Source organism: Entamoeba histolytica, genomic scaffold (assembly GCF_000208925.1).
Source record: "Entamoeba histolytica HM-1:IMSS scf_1104750517431 genomic scaffold, whole genome shotgun sequence".
In the NCBI taxonomy this organism is placed as follows: domain Eukaryota; phylum Evosea; order Mastigamoebida; family Endamoebidae; genus Entamoeba; species Entamoeba histolytica.
The window spans coordinates 1-20,592 of record NW_001915116.1 but is presented as its reverse complement, the minus strand read 5'-3'; the positions used below and the strand labels follow the sequence as shown (position 1 = coordinate 20,592).

The window sequence follows — 20,592 nt, the reverse complement described above, 5'->3', positions numbered from 1 at the left end:
CCGATAATAAACAAAATCAAAGAGATTTAATAATACAATGAATGTAAATTTAAATAATATTATCAACCACCAAGAAAGAAAAATGCAAATGCTTGTTGAACACCCATCACATGGAAAATACCACAAATAAATAAAATATTTCCAGAAAGTAAAAGAAAATTTCTACAACAGTAATAACTGCCACTCTTTTTCTAGATACTAATAAATTGTTCATTCTATTATTTCTTTACTCAAATAAATTAAAAATAAATGACTTTATGAATCATTTAACATAGTTAAATAAAGACGTTTAAATTCTTTTTTGTTGTTTTATTAAAAAGATAACATAATACTAGAAGTATTAACATAATACCGTCTTTAATGTATTGTTTTATCTAATACAATTTAATTTGTATAAAAGACTTATTAAAACATCATTATGTAAAACAAAAAACAAAATAAATGCGTTTTTGAAAGAATTTTTTATAATTTTTTTTAATAAAATAAAACTATTTTAAAGAACTAAAAAATTATTAATGACCGAAATTACAGTAACATTGAAATATAATAATGATGTTATAGATGTTATGGCTGAAAATACAAAAGGATATTTAAATTCATTTAAAGTAACTTTAAAACATGAAACAAATACATATTCTGGTATATTAAGGTTATTTGGAAAAGTTACACCTCAAAGCATTACCAAGGTTTCGAAAATTATGTATTTAGGAGATTCTACAATTATTACTTTTCAGTTTCTTGATGGAAGACAAGAAGAAATTCGTTTAAGAAATGAAAATTTAATAAGTTCAAAACCACAAACAAAATTTGCGATATATAACACTGAAAAAATTAATGAAGAAGAAAAAAAAGAGGAAAATGATAGTACACAACAAACAACAAATAATGTTTCTATTCTTTCTTCTTCTTTAGAAAAAAGTGATGACTTATTACAACAAAAAGAACAAGAAATAAATGAAAATAATGATTTAGATTATTTATTGAATGAACTAAAAATACAAATAAATAAACTAAATAATAGTGTTAGTCAAAATACTTCTAGTTTAGTAGAATTAAAAGAAAATCATATTAAAGATAAAACAAACATTGAAGAAGTTCAAATAAAACAAAATAATAAAATAAATGAATTAGAACAAAAAATGTTATTAAAATGTAATGAGTCATATTTTAATGAAAAATTAGATGCTATTAATGCTACAATTAAAGATCTTACAAATTCTATTAATCAAATCTCTCAAAACCAATCACAAAAATTATCTTCTTTTCAAGAAGATAATTTACATGAAATTCAAGTAATAGATAATAATAATAAAATTGAACAACAAAATAAAAATTATGAAGATTTAACTCATCAATTATCAGAAATTCAACAACATATCTCAAGTTTAGAATATGAATTTGATGATATTCAAGAAAATTTAAAAAAACAAATCAACTCATCTCAATTAATTAATGAATCAATTAAAACTGATAAAAAAGTTGAAGAAGAAAAAGATATTAATTTAACAAAACAAAACGAAAAGAAAGAAGAAGATTGTAGTCAAAAAAATCAATTTATTTTCGTCTTGTCAAATTTGGAACATTTAAATGAAAAATTAAATAGTGATATTTCTTCATTTAATTGTATTGATTTTTGGGAAGGAATTAAAAGAGAAATAATTCCTAATTATATTATTCTTATTGATGATCAATTAATTAAATTAAATAGAGATACAATTAAATCATTATATCCTACAATCCCAATTATTTGTGCAACTTCAAATCAAGAAGAAGAAGATGTGTCAATTCTTAAATATACATCACTTAATTCTTTATGTTCTTCTTTAATTGAAAAACTAACTTTATAAACAAAATAACATCTTCTCCTTTTTTAAAATAAAACTATAAAATATAATAAAATATTTTATTCTTAATAAGAAAAAAAGGTTTATTTGAAAATCTTAAAAAAACACATTAATGTCTCGTCCTGTTCAACTTAAATTCGAAGATGAATATTGTGTTGGACATTTTGAAGATAATGAAAAAAAACCAAAAGGGGTAACTGAAGTTATCCAACAACACCGTAAAACTGATAATGTAGAACGAAAGAAAAATCACGTTTGGTCTACTGAGGAAACTTATCAATTCTATCAAGCTCTAAAAATCTTTGGAACAGATTTTGAAAAAATCCAAAAACGACTTGGTGATCATATCACACGAAGAGACGTTTCTGTAAAATTTAAACGTGAAAGTAGAGAAAATAGTGGAATGATTATGAGTGCTATGGGAGGTAAAACAAATGTAAGATTGAGTGGAATACTTTCTCGTGTAAAAGCTGCAAATAAATCTTCTTCACCAAATATACAAACTAGAACATGCCAAGTTACCCCTATTAGTTCGAAAAATGTTTCTGAACAAGAAAATACATCATCTGTTTATGAGAATGATTTTTGATTGAAACTAAGTAATTATTATACAATTTATTTCATATACAATTTCAAATACATAAAATTTTTAAGAAATGAAAATTGATTAAGAAAGAATTATTGTACAAATTTTGATTCAAAAATTTGTTATAAGATAAAGAATAGTATTAAAGTTGATTATTGTGGTTATCATAAGAAAATAATAAATTTAATAAAAAACAATTATATTTATAATAATTTCAGAAAAAGGGTTTAAATAGTTTAAATAAAATTATAGTTTAATAAAAATTACTAAAAACAAAAAAAGAACAAGAAATTGGATTGTCAGATTCATGCCACCCAAGGACGCTAAAGGAAAAGGAGCTGCTTCAGGAAAGAAAGGTGCTTTGACTAAACCAAAAAAATCATCAGGAGGAAAAGCTCCAAAGAAATCATGGTCCAAAACTAAAGTCAAGGAAAAGTTAAACAATGCTGTTTTATTTGATAAAGCTACCCTTGATAAATGTACTAAGGAAGTTCCATCAATGAAAGTTATTACACCAGCTGTTGTTGCTGATAGAATGAAAATTACTTGTTCCCTTGCTAAAATTCTTCTTAAAGACCTTGAAAAGAAAGAATTAATTGTTCCAGTTAAAGTTGATAATCACATTTGGATCTATACTAGATCAGCTAAACACGCTGCTGCTGCTCCAACTGAAGCTGAAAAGAAACCAGCTAAAGGTTCAAAGAAACAAGTTAAAGCTTAATTTTTAGTAAATTAAAGGTGATATTTTTTATTGTTTTAACATTTTTTTTTATCATAAAAAGAATTATTTTGATGTTCAATGAAAATAAGAAAGAAATGAATTAAATTACTGCTAATTTTAAAAAATGTCTTTGTATTTTTTATATGATAATATTATCTACCAGTTTATATGTCAATTCATTAAATTATTTGAATTAATTGTATTAATACTTAATAATTATTCAATATCTACACTAAGAAAATCTAAAATAAATAATATTACATTTAAAGAAAGTCAATTTTATAGTAAAATTTTGTATTTACAAGAATAAACTAGAATGATTCAATTTAAAGTTATTTATAACAGTAATTCACAGCAAGTAGAACAAAGGTATATTATAAATTTTTTATGTAGAAAACAACATGTTACACTCCTTTTTAAAACTACAAATAATAAGTTATTTGGATATTGTAATGATCTTAATTGGTGTATATTTGTATCACATAATAATGAAGTAAGTAAACTAACCAAAAAGTTTTGTAATAGAAGTGGAGAAGGGGATAATATAACTTTTTCTTTCTACTTTGAAGAAAGAAATGTATATCTTATAGACACTGAAAGCTCCTTTTTAATTTATATCTAATTTAATACAAGTGAATCTAAGATTAATACAAAAATTTCGTTAATGTTTAAAATGCAACGAATGGTGTGTTTGGTTCAAACAAGAAGAAATTTGTTTTAAGATGTTTTAAGATAATAGAAGGGTTTAATAAGAAATTGACTTTATTTTTAAGAATAAAAAAGAAATAAAAATTACTTAAAAAAATAAAACGATATGACTATGCATAGTAATCACAAAAATAATCCATTAGCTATCTTTGGAGAACAAAAAGGATTAACATTAGTATCAGAAAAAAATGAATATAAAGTTGATGATATTGTTGGATTTGGAACTTTTGGAATTGTTGTTGTTGCAAAAGATTCTAAAGGAGAAATAGTTGCATTAAAACGTGTTGTTCAAGACCATCATTATAAAGTTTGTTATAAATAGTAATTCTGTTCTTAAAGAAAAAAACAATAAAAAAGTAATTAAAATAGAATAGAGAATTACCTATTATGGAATTATTACATCATGTCAATGTATTGGAATTAAAAGACTCATTTTTCTCAAAAATACCAAATAATAAAGATGATTATATTTTAAATATTGTTATGGATTATATGCCTTATAATTTATATCAAGTAATTTCTGAAAAGAAATTAGAAAATATACAAATCAAATCATTTTCGTTTCAACTTATTCGGTCATTAACTTATATTCATTCATTGGGAATATGCCACAGAGATATTAAACCTCAAAATGTATTGATTGACTTAGACAATAATACTTTAAAATTATGTGATTTTGGAAGTGCAAAACAACTTGACCCTAAAGGATCTAGTATAAGTTATATTTGTTCTCGGTATTATAGAGCACCTGAACTAATATTTGATTGTACACATTATTCTACTGCTGTTGATATCTGGGCATTTGGTTGTGTTGTTGCAGAAATGGTAATGAGAAAGCCATTGTTTAGAGGTGATAATAGTACTGATCAATTAAAAAAAATTATGAAAGTATTAGGTAATCCATCAGCAGAACAAATTTATGCTATGAACAGAAATACTTCTGTATTTAGAACACCTCAAGTAACTGGTATTGGAATAGATTCTGTATTATCTGTTTATTCATACCCTCAAGGATTAATTGAATTACTTAACTCCGTACTCAAATATAATCCTTATCAAAGACCAACAGGAATTCAGTTAATGGGACATCCTTTTCATGCAGAAGCAAGAGTTGGTATTACTTTTACTGAAAGTGAATTAAAAGAAGCACAATCAAAAAAAGTTCTTTTAAATTAAATTTACTGATTTTTAATTCAATTTAATTTTTTATGTGTATGAATTATTTAGTAAGGAATTATAAAAAATCCACAATGAGTATGTTCATTGTATTGGTCTGGATATAATTTTGTTCTTAATATTTCTCCTTTTCTTGTTACGTCAATTTCAATTCCATTTGTGCCACTATATTGGTTAGTAATTTCTGCTATTTTTTGTAGTGGCATATCACCAGATTTTAGTTTATATCCACCAAAAGCTATAATAATATCTCCTTCTTGTAAACCAGCTTTTTCTGCTGGAGAATCACAATCAATTTTTTTAATAATAGCTAGTGGTTGAACATCGTATGTTATTTTTTCTCCTTGTTGGTTATTTTGTTCATAACGTAACGCTTCTTCATGAATTTGATATAGTGATTGAGTTAGGTCATTCATTAAGTTTTTATAGTCTGTTTCAAGACAATTAAATTCATGCTTAATCTTTCTTAAAGATATAATCATCTCACTATCTGGATTTGGATATCCTTCTTCATCTACTTCTTTGAAGTCTTTGATTCCTGGAGAGTTTAAATATTTTGTTAATTCCTCAAGTCTTTTTTCCATTCTTACACGTTCTTTTTGTAATTCTTTGATGTGTTCCATCTGTGTATTTTATTACTGAATTTTGTTGTTTAACTAAATTCTTTTTCTTAGTTTATTTCGATATATATAACAATATTTTATAATTAAACAAAAAAAAAACAAAATAAAAAAAAAGCAAAGATTCAATAAATAACAAAAAATAATTTTGAATGGTTAAAACAAGGAAAAATTAAGAAGAGAAAACAATTTAAAATAAAGAACAAAAATAAGAAATATTAATGATTAGTAATTTTTGTTAAATACCAATCCCAATAACTTTGATGAGCAAGGTCTAAGCGATCACGTAATTCTAAAACTAATTCAACACACTTTGGAGAAGACTTAAAAATATTGACATAAGCCATTTTTGCATAAACACAAAATTGACGTTCAGTAATCATTCTTTCAACAAAAGATTCACATTCACGTTTAAATTCAATATTTTGACTATTTTCATATAAACCAGTTAAATAAGTCCATACAGATTCATTATTAGATGATTGGTGTAATGATTTTTCAATAACATTAAACTCTCCTTTTAATTGGTTTAAGTCATTTAATAAATTTAATGACTTGAGAGTATAAAATCTATGACTCCAAGCAGAGTTATTTCTAATATCTTTTTCAATCATTTTTTGGGTATATGCTAATTCACCAACCCAACAATTAAATTTATTACATACCCAAACTCTATGACTCCAACAATGATAGTTTTTATTATCATCTTCAAGCATTTTATCAGTAAAATCCAACTCTTTAAGATAATTACCAGTCAATCCAACAAGATATTGTCTATGACCCCAAACTTGATAGTTTTTACAAACACTATCTCCTAAGTCTTCAATAAATTCATACTCTTTATTTACATCAAAAGTTCCTTCCATTTTTTTTAATATTCTCCTTCTATAATACCATGCACTATAATCTGCACTATTCATTTCAATCACTTTACCTGTAATTTCTAACGCTCTCTCTGATAGTTCTCCTTTAGCCATTAATGCTCTATAATATCCCATTACTTCTTTAAAAATTTTTGAATAGTTAATGGAACATACTGGTGGAGTTGTACAATAAATTGGTTCAATGTCAGAATATTTTGTTGAATCAAATGTGATTTCTTCGTCTTCTTCCATTAATGAATTGTTTTTATTATTTTTATAGTTCTTTTATTATGATAAAAAGATGATAGAACTAACAAATAGAAATTTTATTGTATTTATTATAAGATGTTTCACTTTAGATTTAAAGTTGGTATATCAAAAACATCATACAAACCCTAAAACAAATTCAAGTCTTGAATTATCAGTTATTATCTGGTTATGATGTTGTCTTTGAATAGAAAATGTATTATTCACTGTTGTAAAGAATGTAGTGAATTATTCTGATGGGAAATTAATTATTATAATAGAAGAATTAGTATTTATTAATATGAAACTAGAAATAAGTATGGAATACTAACAAAAGAAAAAGATATAAATGATGATATTAATAATAAATGAAATTAGATATAATAGAATAATAATGAAATATTCATTATAAAATAAGAAAGAAAGAAGAAATTTATTAAAATTAAATAATCATCAAAGAAGAAATACTTAGAAAGAGGAATGAAAAAAAAAACAATAATATAATAGTAATAAAACAATGAATAAATGACAATTTTATTAACATTTAATTATCATCTTTTTATTATTATTTTGTTTTATCATTTTTTTTTTATTTTCTTTATTTCCTATTTTATTGGTTTGTTAAAAACTATAAAATTGAAAATAAAGTTTATTTTCATTTTAAATAAAACAATAGTCTTTTCTTTAAAAGTCATTTTAGTCAAGTTATTTATTTATTAAATACTTTCAAAATTATTTATTGGGATATATCTTAATAGGTATGCTCTTTTTGATTAAATAATGCTCTAGTGCATTTTGTCTTTGTGTTTATTGATAAAGTAGGTAAGTTTAGGTAATATTTTGTTTTTTATAGCAATACAAAGGCAATGTAAATTTTGTTAATTAGATCAAATTAATAATCTTCAAAGATATTTTATTATTTAATATAACTTAACTTCTTTTAATTAACAACCTTTATGACTCATTCCCTCATTATCATTAACTTATTTTAATAAAAGAATAATAATAAATTTAAAAAAATATTGAATAAAAGCAACAAGGCTATGTAAATTGATAGTCTAAACCATCTTCTTTATAAATGTAAAAGATAAATGTTCTTACATAACAGAACATCCAATTTTCTTATAAAACTTTTTACCATCCCTTTGTTTTTTTGATGACTTTTTAGTAATTGATTCATGTTCTTCAAGCCTCTTTTTTTCTTCATCTTCTTTCGTTTTTGTATCAATAATGTCTTTCATTATAATTTGATATAACTCATTGATATTTGATTTCTTTTTAGCACTTGTCTCAATAAATGAAATACCCCATAAACAAGCCAATTCTTCAGCCTGTTCTTTTGATACAATACGTTCACTTTCTAAATCACTTTTATTACCAACTAAACAAATAGGGATATGTTGACTAGGATCTTTGTCAAGAACTCGATAAATACGTTCTCTAATTTCATTAGCTTCTAAGAAAGTATTTAATGATGTTATAGAATAAACAATTGCAAATCCATCACCACTTCTAATGTATGTATCTTTTAAAGCATCAAATTCTTCTTGACCAGCAGTGTCTAATATTTCTATTGGATAATTATCATCTCCAATAGTAATAGAAGTTCTAAATGAATCTTCAATAGTAGGATTATAATCACTAGCAAAGTAATGTGAAACATATTGTAATGTAATTGCAGATTTTCCAACTGCACCAGTTCCAAGCATAACAATTCTTTTTAAACTCATATTTTATTTGAATTAATGAAATAAATGTATTAGTTCATCGTTTTTATAGTGCAAATCAATATCTCAAACTTCACTCTGACTTTTTTCCAGAATTTCTATTTTAAGTTAATAATTTCTTCTTATGCTTTTTAATATCTTATTTTTAGTTATGTCATAAACTTCACCTTTTTTTTTTCTTTAAACATAAACAACAAAAAGAATATTATATTAAGTTTTTTGCTCCATATTAAATTTTTTTTTCATTATACAGTTTTTAATTAATTTCTTTTTTTATTTCTCGTTTGAACGTTTAGTTGTTTCTTTTTTATTCTTGTTTTCAAGCAATGAAATTATTTTAGTAAGTTGGCTTAATCAAGTCAGGTTCATAAATATACAAAGAAGTGGTGATAAGAATTAAGCCATTTTAATATAACTCTTTTATATGTTATTAGGGTTGTTAACAAGAACTTCTAAGTCTTTAACAACATTCTCTATAACTTCTCTGGACTTGGGATTATTTTCCCAGCACCTCATTATCAAAGCATACTCCTCATCTTTTATATTGTATTGAGGTAAATGTTTTCCTGACTCAATAAACTCTGCAACATCCCACGCAAACTTAAAACTTTGTTTTGGAAAAGGTTCTGACCAATTTAATACAGAGTACATTGTCATACCAAATGAATAAATGTCTGCTGGCATTTTATATTTTAATCTATTTAATATTTCAGGAGCCATATAAGAAGGTGTTCCAACTCCTTTGGTGAATGTCATGTTTGTCATTAATAAATTTACATTTCTTGATGACCCAAAATCAGTTAATTTAGCATTAATATTAACGTTATCATCCAGTGATAATACTAAAACATTGTCTGGTTTTATATCACGGTGTAGCATTTCATTTTCATGTAGATACTGAATCCCTTTTGAGGCATCTAATAAGATTTTCAATCTTAAATGATGTGATACATAGTTGCGACTCCTTTTCTCAATTAAATCACGAAGCGATCCATAGTATGCATATTCTGTTACTAAACAAATCTTATTTGGAATAAATATTGCACCATAAAAATGAATGATATAGTCACTTCTAAACTTATCCAACATAGTAGCTTCTTTTTCAAACTCAGTCAATGCCTTTTCAGAACTTTGTGACTCTTTTAATTTTTTTATAGCAACAACACGCCCTCTGTACGTTCCTTTAAAGACAACCCCAAATGAACCTTCACCTATTTTTTTTTCTTGAACCAACTCATCATAATCTAGTCTTGTAGTAATTTCTGTTTCGGTTCTAATAATAATACTACTAAAAGTTTCAATTCCTTCTTTCATATCAAAACTAATAAGAGACAATTTGTCTTTTATCTTTGTTGTGCACAATGGTTGAATAAAAATTTCAAATTCACACGCATACCCTCCATCAAGTATAACCAATGATGGTTGAATATCCAATAAATATTTGTCATTTGATTTTTTTAAAGTGACTTGGATTTTAATTTTATTAATTCCTTTATTACCAATACAAAACAAATCTCTTGATTCTTTACCTACTGGAAGCACTTCATTATCAAGGTCAAATCGAATAATGTTTTTATTTGTTACTAATGATGACTTTTCATTAATACTGGAGAAATGTAAATTACTATATTTCATCTTAAAAGCACAAATTTTTTCTGAATTTCTTTTTCTTATATTACGTTCTATTCTAATGAAAAGAATTAATGATATTATCGTAACAATAATTAACATTATAACAATACATGCTAAAACACATCCAACAATTATACCTGTCATTGACTTTTCTTCACAACTTAATCTGTTATCACTCAATTTGTATTTTCTAGAACATAAAACACAATGTTCATTCTCTTCCTTTAAACAATTTGAAACATTAGTATAATATGTACATGAAAACATTTTTCTTTCTGATGACCTGATAAATCCTTCTTTACATGAAGTACATGAATTATCTCCACTTGTTTTGCATGTTTTACATCCTGTTCCACATTTTATACATCTCCCATTAGAAAGGTATGTACCTTCTTCACATTTTATACAACCTTCTGTTGTGATATTAGTGCAATGAGTTAGACTAGTTGTTGACTCACACCAAAGCATATCAGGAGTCTTGAAATATCCACTAAAACATGAGGTACAAAAATCAGGATTTACACAACGACATCCTTCTGGACATACATCACACATTAATGAAGAATTTCGGTAATACCCTTCTTTACATTCTAAACAACTTTGAGTATTACCTACAATAAATCTATCACAATTCCCTGCTGACAAAATACAATCACCATTAATTGAATAATATCCTGATTTACATGAATTACACTGACTTAAGGATATACAAGAAGTACACTCTTCTTTACAAGTTCTACACGTTGAAGTAGTAGGATCAAGATAATATCCAATTTTACAACGAATACACCCAATTTCATTTCTTACCAAACAACTATTTTCTATCTCTGTCTTAATATTACTTTTCAATCCTACTGGATAATAACAATTTCCATTTATAACACTACCATCACACTTAACACATTCATTATCCTTCTTAACAAATGACCTAACACATTTTTCACAATTAGTCCCAATTTGTTTAGCACATTTAGAGATTACAGGTTCAATACATTCACCAGTATCACTTAAATAATAACTTTCACCACACATTGTACAAGTTGTTAAATTAACATCAATTCTTTCGCATATGTTAACCCCATTAACCGTTCTTAATTTACAAGTTTGGTTGGTTTTATATCTTTTTGTGATGTCACATGAAATACAAGTATTTGCACTTCCTTCACACTCTAAACATTCTTCACTACAAGGAGAACAAATACCTTCATTAATGTAATAATGAGACTCACACTCAACACATTCATTTCCAATATATTTTTTACAATTTGGTATTGATGAAACACATTGGACTGAGTCTAAATATCTATTTATATAATAGTATTTATCTGAGCATTTAAGAGGATATACTTTCTCTTTATATATTCTACATAAAGAAGTGCTACCAACTTCAAACTCATTAAGACATGATTTAATCTCTTTTGAAGAGACATCTTGGTAAAACCCTTCTTTAGTAAAGCAAACTTCTCTATTACATTGTACATAATTTGACTGTTCAATACAATTGTTAGAATTCAATAAATATCCATCTCTACAAAGAATACATTCTTCATAATTTAATTGTTGTTTACTTTTGTCACATGCATCAACTGGTGTATCTATATGTGAACATTTTGGTTTGTCTGTTATTAGAGAGTTACAATTTTCACTACATACAGTATCAATATTTTCTATTGGTGTAGTATCACAAACTTTTTGAACACACAAGCCTTGATAAAGTATATAAGAGTCTTCACATGAAATGCACTTACTACCAGAAACACATTTCATGCAATGTGATGGACATGCAACACAAAGATGAGAAGATGGGTTTAAGTAATACTTGTCTTTACATGCACCACACTTTGCAGATGTTGAGTCACAAAATTCACAACCAATATTATTCTCACATTTAATACATTTAGTTTGATTACTCGCTAAGTTAAATCCTCTTTGACATTTTAAGCAAATTCTAGTTTTATCAGAGCAGCTTTGACAATTTGAGTCAAGAGTAGAACAAGATTTACAAATACCATTTATGGGATAATAATTATTAATGCATGTAGTACATATTCCATTGGAAGTATTGCAATCATCTCCACAATTTTTTGAAGCACATGTTGAACATCCACTTCCATTTGGATAATATCCATATTCACAAACTAAACACGCATTAGAATCAGTAGAACATGTTTTGCAGTTTGATTTAGTATCACAAGATTTACAAATACCATTTATGGGATAATAATTATTAATACATGTAGTACATATTCCATTGGAAGTATTGCAATCATCTCCACAATTTTTTGAAGCACATGTTGAACATCCACTTCCATTTGGATAATATCCATATTCACAAACTAAACACGCATTAGAATCAGTAGAACATGTTTTGCAGTTTGATTTAGTATCACAAGAAACACATGAGTTGTCTTTAAGATAATAATTATTAATACAAGAGTTACACATTGAATTTGAAGAACATGTTTTGCAATAATCCAAACATTGTACACAAGAACCTTCATTATCTAAAGTAAAACCATCATCACACAAAGTGCAAATATTTTGTTCACACTTGATACAATTTAAATCACAAGATCCATAGACGCAACTCATTAGTATTAATAAAATAAACATAAGATACATGATAAAATGGAAAAAAGAAGTAAATTTTTAAGATGTAGAATATTTCTATTATTAAGTTATCAGAAGTTATTAGTGAATAAATCATTTTCTTAGGCAAATTTTACAGATAAATCAAAAAACAATAATTTCTTTCATAGTCAGCTTAATAATATGGTTCTATAAACAATAAAACTTTTATTTTCTATTTTTCATAATTATTTTTTGGTAAAAATATATTAATATATTAATAAAAAAGAATAACAATTAAAGTATTTGTGGGTGGCTTGTTTCTTCTTTTTCATCTTTTAAGGGTAGAGTTTCTGGGTTTTGTATGTCAATTAACTTTTCTTCAGTAGAGGAATTTGAATTTTGAACAATCTCTTGTGAATCAGATCCATCTTGTTGTAGGGAGAGTATTTCAATATCACCATTTTCAATGTCAATGTCTCGTTTAATTAATTTGCATAAAGTATCAAGGTATGAAGTAACGTCATCATTTCCCCAATTTTTAAATATTCTCTTTCTATTCATTTGCCCCATAATGAACATATGAGCGTCTGATGATTTAGTTCTAAAATGAACATTTAGTCTTCTCCATTTTAATGTATTTAATTGTTTTACAATACGATCATAAACTACACAACCGTCAATTCTTTCTTCAAAAACTTCACCTCTTTCATCTTGTAGTTGATAGTGTTTATTACACCCACTCATTATGTCATTGTACTGACTAGGAAAATCAAAACCATCTAATAAGAATTGGTCTTTAAGAAATTCTCGGTCATAAGGAATTGCCCTATCAATTGAAGCTGATACGTATGGTACTTGAAAAGAAAATCTAATATTTTGGATTAATGTAAGGTGTTTGAATTTGTTTAATGGAGCAATAACATCATTTTCAACCATTCTTAATAATAGTGGATATTCTTTTAAACAAGTTGGGTCGTATGGTGGAAATGGTTTGTCTTGGAGCTGTAACTCATTCATTGTTAAACCTTCAAAAACAACATCTGATATAACCCTATACATACTATCAAAACTTCCATTATTCAATGGTTTTTGAACTCCAAGATGAGGAGTTTCTAATGTCATGAAACTAAATGGAATCCAATTTAAATTATTAAAGATACCACGTTTAAATAAAATAGGTATTGCAAATCGAAGATATAACCCACCAAGAGAATGACCAATAAAATGAATTCTATACTTTTCATCTCCTCTCTTTTGTTGGTTACTTTTTAAACATCCACAGATTTCATTTGCTATACGCAAACCACCAACTTCAATACCGTCTAAGGTTTTTACTCTTTCACTATTACAACTACAATATCTCTAAACTTGTAAATTCTTATTGTCATTTATTATTATAACCAATAACATCTTATCTTTAACAACAAACCATTATATAATTTGTTTGTAATTCATTTTTTAATGCATTAGCAAATGGTGCCCAATGTTCTTTTGGATTTATAGATAGTGACAATAATCCATGAACAAAAAAGAAATAATCTATGGTTGGTTTTTTTTGTTCAATATTAGTGTCTTTAGGAATAGTTTCATTGTCAGACATTATAAACTATTACCTCAAGTTTTTCTGATAAGATCTCAATAATAGTTTGATATTTATAACATTACTTGTTTTGTTAAAATGAAATAATGAAGAAATGGGGAAAGAAAAATAAAAAACACCTGGAGATTTTGGAATGAAAAAGAAAAAGAGACAAAGAATAAATAGAAGGGGTGATAATAATGAGAACTTTAATTTAAACAATTGTTGGTGTTTAGAACCACCATGAATATAGGTATATTTCTTAAAAATATGTTTCTTGTTTGGTTATGCGTAATAGGCATTTGTTTGTTAAGTTATTTTGATCAAAAACTTTAAATAAGGAATAATAAAGTAGTACTAACATTAACTGGGTTATTACACTTTGTTAATAATAAGCCTGAGTCATTTAAAGTTGATGGACTACAAACAAACCCAACATTAGCAGTTGTATTAGTTGCAGTTGTATTATTAGTATGTGGATTAGTTACTGTATTAATTTCAGGATTTGGAATAGTGCGTTCAGTTCCATTTATTCCATTAATATTAGAAAATGGAGTTGTATGTTTAGTATGGTTTATTGTTATGTCTTGTTTAACTTTTTTTATGACTGGGGTTTTTGGATTAGTAACAAGTATTTTATCATTTATAACATCATCAGCTTTTGTTGTTATTATTGTTTTATGTAAGTTTAGAAATGTGAATAGTCATTCACAACATACAGAAGCTAATTAGTATTATATAATATTATAGTATTTAAACTAATCTTTGAAAATGAATAGAATTACATTAACACAATCCTTAAAATAAATTATAAATTAATATAACCATATTTTAATAATATTTAATGGAAAGAAATGAATTAAAATTCATTTTCTATTATTTTGCATCTGGTTTCAAACATGATTTAATTAATTTTATCCATTTTTTGTGATTATTCATGAATGTAATTGAATTGCATTGTTTTTCATTCAACCAAATATTAAGTACAATTTCTTTCGTAGTTTCAGTAACAAAACAATCAAATAATATTATGGCAATTTCTGCTTTAGCTTATCTTTTCTCTTTAAATAACATCATTATTTTGTTTTTTAATCCAATCCATCTTTTATATGTTTTCTTTCCTTCTTCAATCTCTGCTTCTCCTTGTTTTAAGATATTAAAATAAGCATTAGGATGGATTATTGAATTTTCTTTTGTTGATTCAAATAAACATGAAACATAAGTGTCTCTATCGCTTAAAGAATCTTGTAACATTTTACTTTCAAATTTTAACCATTTTAATCGTTCAGTTTCTCTCTACCTTTATAAAGTTGATTTATTTCTGTTTTAATTGATCCAAAGACAATGTTATAATGCTCTATAATAAATTTAACGGGTTGAGTTAACTTTTCTATATTAAATTATATTGTATCACTTGGATAAATAGAAGGAGAAATTACTTTGAATAAACTTTAAACATTCATTGAATTTTCTTTAAAACTATCTGTGATCAATATTAAAACTCTGAATATTTCTCAATAAATGCTAAATATGATTTATCCAAAATTTGTAAAATACTTTGAATATTAATGGTGTCTCTAGTTATTTATAATTTTCACAGAAGTTTATTTGGTAGTCCAGAGCAATATTTCTTTATGAAATTATAAAGAAGAAGAGCGTCTCTTCTATTACAATTAATAGCTTTACCACCATCAATCTTGTAAATTAATTCATCAAATTCTATTACGTTACAACTTAATTTAATACTATTTTCTGTTGATGAAGCGGTAACTTCTAATGCATCAAAGATATGATGAAGTACTTTTAGCATAAGTCTAATTTCATCTTAGTGAAGTTTAGTTGTTAATTTCATATCAATTCCAAAGACTTTTTTTGTTTTATAAAAATATTCATTTTGTGACAGTTTATTAGGTAAATTCATGTGTAACTTCTAATTTATTGAAGAAAAAGTTAAGTTCCAGTAATTTTGTTCTTTGAGTTGCTTTATAATCTTCACTGTTTTTTTTTTGTTTTTCATTAATTTTATAATTTTCTATATTTTTTGTATCATATTGTTCTACAAATACTTGTTCTTTGAATGATTTTGTAAACATTAAAATATTATTGAATAAAAGCATTATGCATTATACCTTATTGAGTGAATAATGAATAGAAGAAATGAACTGATGGTATGGCAGTTTTTTTGGTGGAAATCCAATAATTTATTCATATTTATAAGTTGCACAATTTGTTTCATTTAACTCACAATAACCAGACAACTTAATAAATATAAATTAACATTTTTAAGTCTTCAACGTTTTTAGTAAATTCATTTTTCATTCTTGTAAAGATAAGAAAATACTGAGATAATTAAATAAATGATATTTGTAACAATTTTCCTAATAGAAAGAGTCTTGTTTAGTGTTGAAATTCTACAATGAGATTCTTAAATTGACATGAATTTAAACATTGATGAAATTGGGCAAATGTCTTATCAAACTTAGAGCAATGATGATATACTTGATAAATTTGTGGTACTTATGACAGAAAGAAAAGTTTCAGGAGTTCAATGAGATAATTTACATAAAAATCTTGAATGTAATCTTCTGATTAATTCTATCCCACTAAAAATCAAATTAACGTCATCAACAGAAAATCAATAAAACTAAATGAGTGTCAAATCTAATCTTTTTTGCATATATTTGGATTAAAATAGTCATTCAGAAATGTTTGTAGTATCATCATTATTTTCATCAAGTATTATATTAAATTTCTCAATATCATGATTAAAATGATATTGGTAATTAATATATGTATTTAGAGAACTTTTTATAAAGCTATGATATCTAGAATATGAACTTATCATAAAACAAATAAAAATGACATACATTTCATTTTATATAATTTTCTAAGTTAATCCTTTTCTTTTCTCGGTTTATTTGTAATTTCTTCTTTTTGTTCATAAAGTTGAGAAGCTGTTTTAACATTAGATTTACTTTGAAAATTCATTTGTTTAACTTTTTCAATGATTTTATTATAATATTTAAATAAATTATCATATTCTATTCTATTGTTAATTAAATCTTTTGAATTTTCTAAACATTATTTCCATTTTTGCATTATTTGAATGAATTGTTCATTTCTATTTAATATTTCATAACTAAATAATAATATAATCATCATTGTGACTGTCATTCAAAATGTAAATTCTCCTCTATGTTTATGTTTTCCTTTTTTATTTGTTAAATTTTGAGTTACATTTTTAATAGTATTAGTCTGTTGATGATATTTATTCAGAGTATCATATAATCTGGTTAATGAAGAAATAAGTTTTATTCTTTCATTGACATATTCTCTTCTAATTTTAATATCATTGAATTATTGTTTTATTTCTGTAATATTAAAAGAAATAATATCTGCTTTTATCCTATTTTTTCTAATCTTTTTGAGTTAAAAAAAGTATTATGATGAGTAATATTTTACACATAAATAACTTGTTATTTTTTAGTTTCTTCTTGGATTTTGAAGTTCTTCTCTAAAAATAAATTATTTTTGTTTTTATATGAAAATTCTGAATTAAATAATTTTCATTTTTAATAACATATTTTACTTTATTTTATTTTCTAAAAATTCTATAAATAAATATTGTTATAAATAACATTTTAGATTTAAAACAAAATAAAAAGAACTAAAAATTAAAGAATAAGAAAATAACATGGAAGTAGATAATAGAATGAAAGCATACTTAGTGCTTCAAGGAAATTTGTTAATTGATGAGTCTGCTAGATTAGTAAATAGGAATTTAAAAGGAGAAATTAAACAAGTTAGTATAATTAAATTATTTGGATTATTATTTGAGCATTGTAAATATGAAAAGTCGTATTACGCGTTATTGTCATTTATACCAAGATCACCCCTCAATTCATACAGTTCATTTGTTAAAGAATTTGATGGATTAAAAAATAAATTAGGTGATTTGTATACTGATGATTCTCCATTGGTTCAATGCGTAACAAATATTTCAAGAATTATTACTATGAGAAAAAGGTTAATTGAAATATTACCAAAGATACCAAAATCAATTGATTATTTTGAACAAGCTAATATTCAACAAACTGAAGTTTACAACTCCCTTTTCTCTAGAACTACAGAATATGAACAAAAGAGAATTGAAGAGATTGATGATATGCAAAATATTTGTCTTGTTCCATTAAAAAGAAATGTATTAAATGAATTAGAGTTATTAAGAAACTTAGTTCAAAGTAGTGTTTTTCTTCAAAAGAGAGAATATAAAGAGCTTGGAAAGTTGTATGAGAGTTGTACTAAAATATTATTAGATTGGAAAGATTTAGTCTTAAGTGAATTAGAAGGTTGCAATGACTTAATTCCTGTTGCAATTAAAACATTTAATGAATATCCTTTCTTTAAAATGATTCGAAATTGGATTAATGCTCTTGGTGATTTAGCTAATATTCTTGGTAATTTCCATGTACAATCAAATTATTTCCATTCTATCATTGAAGACTACTTGAAAGATGGTACCATGTTTATGTATTTCCAAAAAACTGAAATTATTCAACCTATCCTTTGCGTACCAACACAAGCTCATATTGTATATGGAGATCTTGTATTTGATTATCTTACTCATCATCTTTCTTTTGAAGAAAAATTCTTTTATAAAGTACCAAACCATTCATTTAATGGTAATAACATTGCTTTTTATATTTATGTTAAGAAAGAAGAAGTATTTGTAATTATTGTCCAGTCAAATAAGTTTATTGAGAAAGATGACTCAGTCTTCAATTTCCTTGATAAACTAATGAATGACATGTTTTGTTTCAAGTCTATTTTTAATTAACTTGTTTATTTTTGGTTGAATCTTCTTAAGGATTAAATTATTCTTTATCTGATTTATTTTCTCTTCATTTATAATCATTTTAAATAATTAAATAACAGTGATGAATAGAATATCTAAAAATGAAAAACAATAAAAGAAATTAACTAAATACTAAATGTGTTACTCTCTAATACTCGTTACTGAGTGGAGATTAGTTACATACTAATGCTAATTAGTTTTATGGAGTATATTTGATTGGGAGAGAAATAGTATTGCATGATATACATCATATTCTAATGTATTTTAAAGAAAATGATGATGTTTAATTTAAGTTTTTATTTTTATAATAAATCAATATTTGCAGTATTTATAACTCAATGACTGAAGTTCATGTTGTGCTTTATTTTCTCATCATTCTTTTATTCAAATAATCTCTATTTGATTTATTTAGATATTCAATACAATCAACTTCATGTATTGATGATTGCTTTGTATTATTCAAATCAATCTCTTATTGTTTGTTACTTGTTGATTATTTCAGTTCAATCTTCTTAGTCTTTATTTTTGAAATTCAAAATTTTAGAAACAACAAAGAAATGAACAAAGAAATGAACAAAGAAATGAACAAAGAAATGAAGAACAAATAAGATAAAGAGAAATATATAAGTAAATGAGTGAGTTATTTGAAATATTTTGAAAGTCATAAAATGAAATGTAGTTTTTAGTCAACGAAAAAACAAATAAATGAAAAAGAAGAGAATGAATAATATAAAAGAATAAAAGTAAGAAGTAGAAGAAGATGAATAAAGAATAAAATAAGAAAGTAGAAGAAAGAAGAAAAAAAAGTAATAAAAGAAGAAATGAAAGCCAATAAAATAAGCAATTAATTAAGTATTAATAGAATTAGTTTCTATTGTTACTGCCTAAAGGAGAGACTAATACCATCAATTCGTCTTCTTCTTCTAGTATTTCTACGGAGTATGTTTGATTATGATACAAGCAGTATTCCATGACATCCACCACGTTCTTTATGACAAGGTTTTTAATTTCTTTCTTGATGTCAATCTCAATTCTTAATTCTTTAATTAATTTATTACTTGAATTATTCATTAATCCGTTTATTGAAATTACTACTGGAATTATTTTGCCATATTTTAACTTTTCTATTTTCATTAGAATATTCTTTAATTCATTATACTTATTTCTTTTCTTCCAATAGGCTCAATTAATATTGTGATATTCAACAATAGTTATATCAAATAATAAACAAGTTTTATTCTTTTTATCTAATACATATATGTCTGGTATTTTGTGATATTGTCATTCACTTTTATGCATTATTTGTATATTCCATATCATAGTAATGTCTTTATATTGAACATTGTTTCATATGGTGGTTTTTATATTATTTATTTCCAGTGTATTTTTCTTATTAATCAATATTATAATGCCAATATTGTCATGTTTTTCCATTTGTGAATTTTTATGTCTAATACAAGATAG

The 20,592-nt window shown here is 25.0% G+C and overlaps 13 protein-coding genes across 13 annotated transcripts, besides 2 other annotated features; 7 read left to right on the top strand and 6 right to left on the bottom strand.

Moving 5' to 3' along the window:
- Nucleotides 1-515: 515 nt before the first annotated feature.
- On the top strand, nucleotides 516-1,847 carry EHI_074820 (uncharacterized protein; the record flags this gene model as incomplete). Its single annotated transcript, XM_644483.1, has 1 exon — nucleotides 516-1,847. The coding sequence occupies one exon, from the start codon at nucleotides 516-518 to the stop codon at nucleotides 1,845-1,847; it is 1,332 nt and encodes a 443-aa protein (XP_649575.1).
- A 109-nt stretch (nucleotides 1,848-1,956) lies between these two features.
- On the top strand, nucleotides 1,957-2,433 carry EHI_074810 (uncharacterized protein; the record flags this gene model as incomplete). The annotated part of the gene is made up of 1 exon (XM_644484.1): nucleotides 1,957-2,433. One exon carries the CDS (start codon nucleotides 1,957-1,959, stop codon nucleotides 2,431-2,433), a length of 477 nt encoding a protein of 158 aa, XP_649576.1.
- Nucleotides 2,434-2,737: 304 nt separating this feature from the next.
- EHI_074800 (40S ribosomal protein S25, putative) lies at nucleotides 2,738-3,151 on the top strand (the record flags this gene model as incomplete). Its single annotated transcript, XM_644485.1, has 1 exon — nucleotides 2,738-3,151. The coding sequence occupies one exon, from the start codon at nucleotides 2,738-2,740 to the stop codon at nucleotides 3,149-3,151; it is 414 nt and encodes a 137-aa protein (XP_649577.1).
- Nucleotides 3,152-3,467: 316 nt separating this feature from the next.
- On the top strand, nucleotides 3,468-3,773 carry EHI_074790 (uncharacterized protein; the record flags this gene model as incomplete). Its single annotated transcript, XM_644486.1, has 1 exon — nucleotides 3,468-3,773. One exon carries the CDS (start codon nucleotides 3,468-3,470, stop codon nucleotides 3,771-3,773), a length of 306 nt encoding a protein of 101 aa, XP_649578.1.
- Nucleotides 3,774-3,965: 192 nt separating this feature from the next.
- EHI_074780 (protein kinase domain containing protein) lies at nucleotides 3,966-5,035 on the top strand (the record flags this gene model as incomplete). The annotated part of the gene is made up of 2 exons (XM_644487.1): nucleotides 3,966-4,166; nucleotides 4,229-5,035. The coding sequence occupies 2 exons, from the start codon at nucleotides 3,966-3,968 to the stop codon at nucleotides 5,033-5,035; spliced, it is 1,008 nt and encodes a 335-aa protein (XP_649579.1).
- Nucleotides 5,036-5,082: 47 nt separating this feature from the next.
- On the bottom strand, nucleotides 5,083-5,658 carry EHI_074770 (proteasome regulatory subunit, putative; the record flags this gene model as incomplete). Its single annotated transcript, XM_644488.1, has 1 exon — nucleotides 5,083-5,658. The coding sequence occupies one exon, from the start codon at nucleotides 5,656-5,658 to the stop codon at nucleotides 5,083-5,085; it is 576 nt and encodes a 191-aa protein (XP_649580.1).
- A 215-nt stretch (nucleotides 5,659-5,873) lies between these two features.
- On the bottom strand, nucleotides 5,874-6,770 carry EHI_074760 (protein farnesyltransferase alpha subunit, putative; the record flags this gene model as incomplete). The annotated part of the gene is made up of 1 exon (XM_644489.1): nucleotides 5,874-6,770. One exon carries the CDS (start codon nucleotides 6,768-6,770, stop codon nucleotides 5,874-5,876), a length of 897 nt encoding a protein of 298 aa, XP_649581.1.
- A 111-nt stretch (nucleotides 6,771-6,881) lies between these two features.
- Nucleotides 6,882-7,009: a repeat region.
- Nucleotides 7,010-7,861: 852 nt separating this feature from the next.
- Nucleotides 7,862-8,494, bottom strand: EHI_074750 (Ras family GTPase; the record flags this gene model as incomplete). Its single annotated transcript, XM_644490.1, has 1 exon — nucleotides 7,862-8,494. The coding sequence occupies one exon, from the start codon at nucleotides 8,492-8,494 to the stop codon at nucleotides 7,862-7,864; it is 633 nt and encodes a 210-aa protein (XP_649582.1).
- A 417-nt stretch (nucleotides 8,495-8,911) lies between these two features.
- EHI_074740 (tyrosine kinase, putative) lies at nucleotides 8,912-12,745 on the bottom strand (the record flags this gene model as incomplete). The annotated part of the gene is made up of 1 exon (XM_649578.2): nucleotides 8,912-12,745. The coding sequence occupies one exon, from the start codon at nucleotides 12,743-12,745 to the stop codon at nucleotides 8,912-8,914; it is 3,834 nt and encodes a 1,277-aa protein (XP_654670.2).
- Nucleotides 12,746-12,988: 243 nt separating this feature from the next.
- On the bottom strand, nucleotides 12,989-14,294 carry EHI_074730 (uncharacterized protein; the record flags this gene model as incomplete). The annotated part of the gene is made up of 2 exons (XM_644492.1): nucleotides 12,989-14,056; nucleotides 14,124-14,294. 2 exons carry the CDS (start codon nucleotides 14,292-14,294, stop codon nucleotides 12,989-12,991), a joined length of 1,239 nt encoding a protein of 412 aa, XP_649584.1.
- A 249-nt stretch (nucleotides 14,295-14,543) lies between these two features.
- EHI_074720 (uncharacterized protein) lies at nucleotides 14,544-15,005 on the top strand (the record flags this gene model as incomplete). Its single annotated transcript, XM_001914039.1, has 2 exons — nucleotides 14,544-14,577; nucleotides 14,629-15,005. 2 exons carry the CDS (start codon nucleotides 14,544-14,546, stop codon nucleotides 15,003-15,005), a joined length of 411 nt encoding a protein of 136 aa, XP_001914074.1.
- A 64-nt stretch (nucleotides 15,006-15,069) lies between these two features.
- Nucleotides 15,070-15,527, bottom strand: EHI_074710 (uncharacterized protein; the record flags this gene model as incomplete). Its single annotated transcript, XM_644493.2, has 1 exon — nucleotides 15,070-15,527. The coding sequence occupies one exon, from the start codon at nucleotides 15,525-15,527 to the stop codon at nucleotides 15,324-15,326; it is 204 nt and encodes a 67-aa protein (XP_649585.2). The 3' UTR covers nucleotides 15,070-15,323.
- A 2,440-nt stretch (nucleotides 15,528-17,967) lies between these two features.
- Nucleotides 17,968-19,110, top strand: EHI_074700 (uncharacterized protein; the record flags this gene model as incomplete). The annotated part of the gene is made up of 1 exon (XM_644494.2): nucleotides 17,968-19,110. One exon carries the CDS (start codon nucleotides 17,968-17,970, stop codon nucleotides 19,108-19,110), a length of 1,143 nt encoding a protein of 380 aa, XP_649586.2.
- Nucleotides 19,111-19,966: 856 nt separating this feature from the next.
- Nucleotides 19,967-20,592: a repeat region.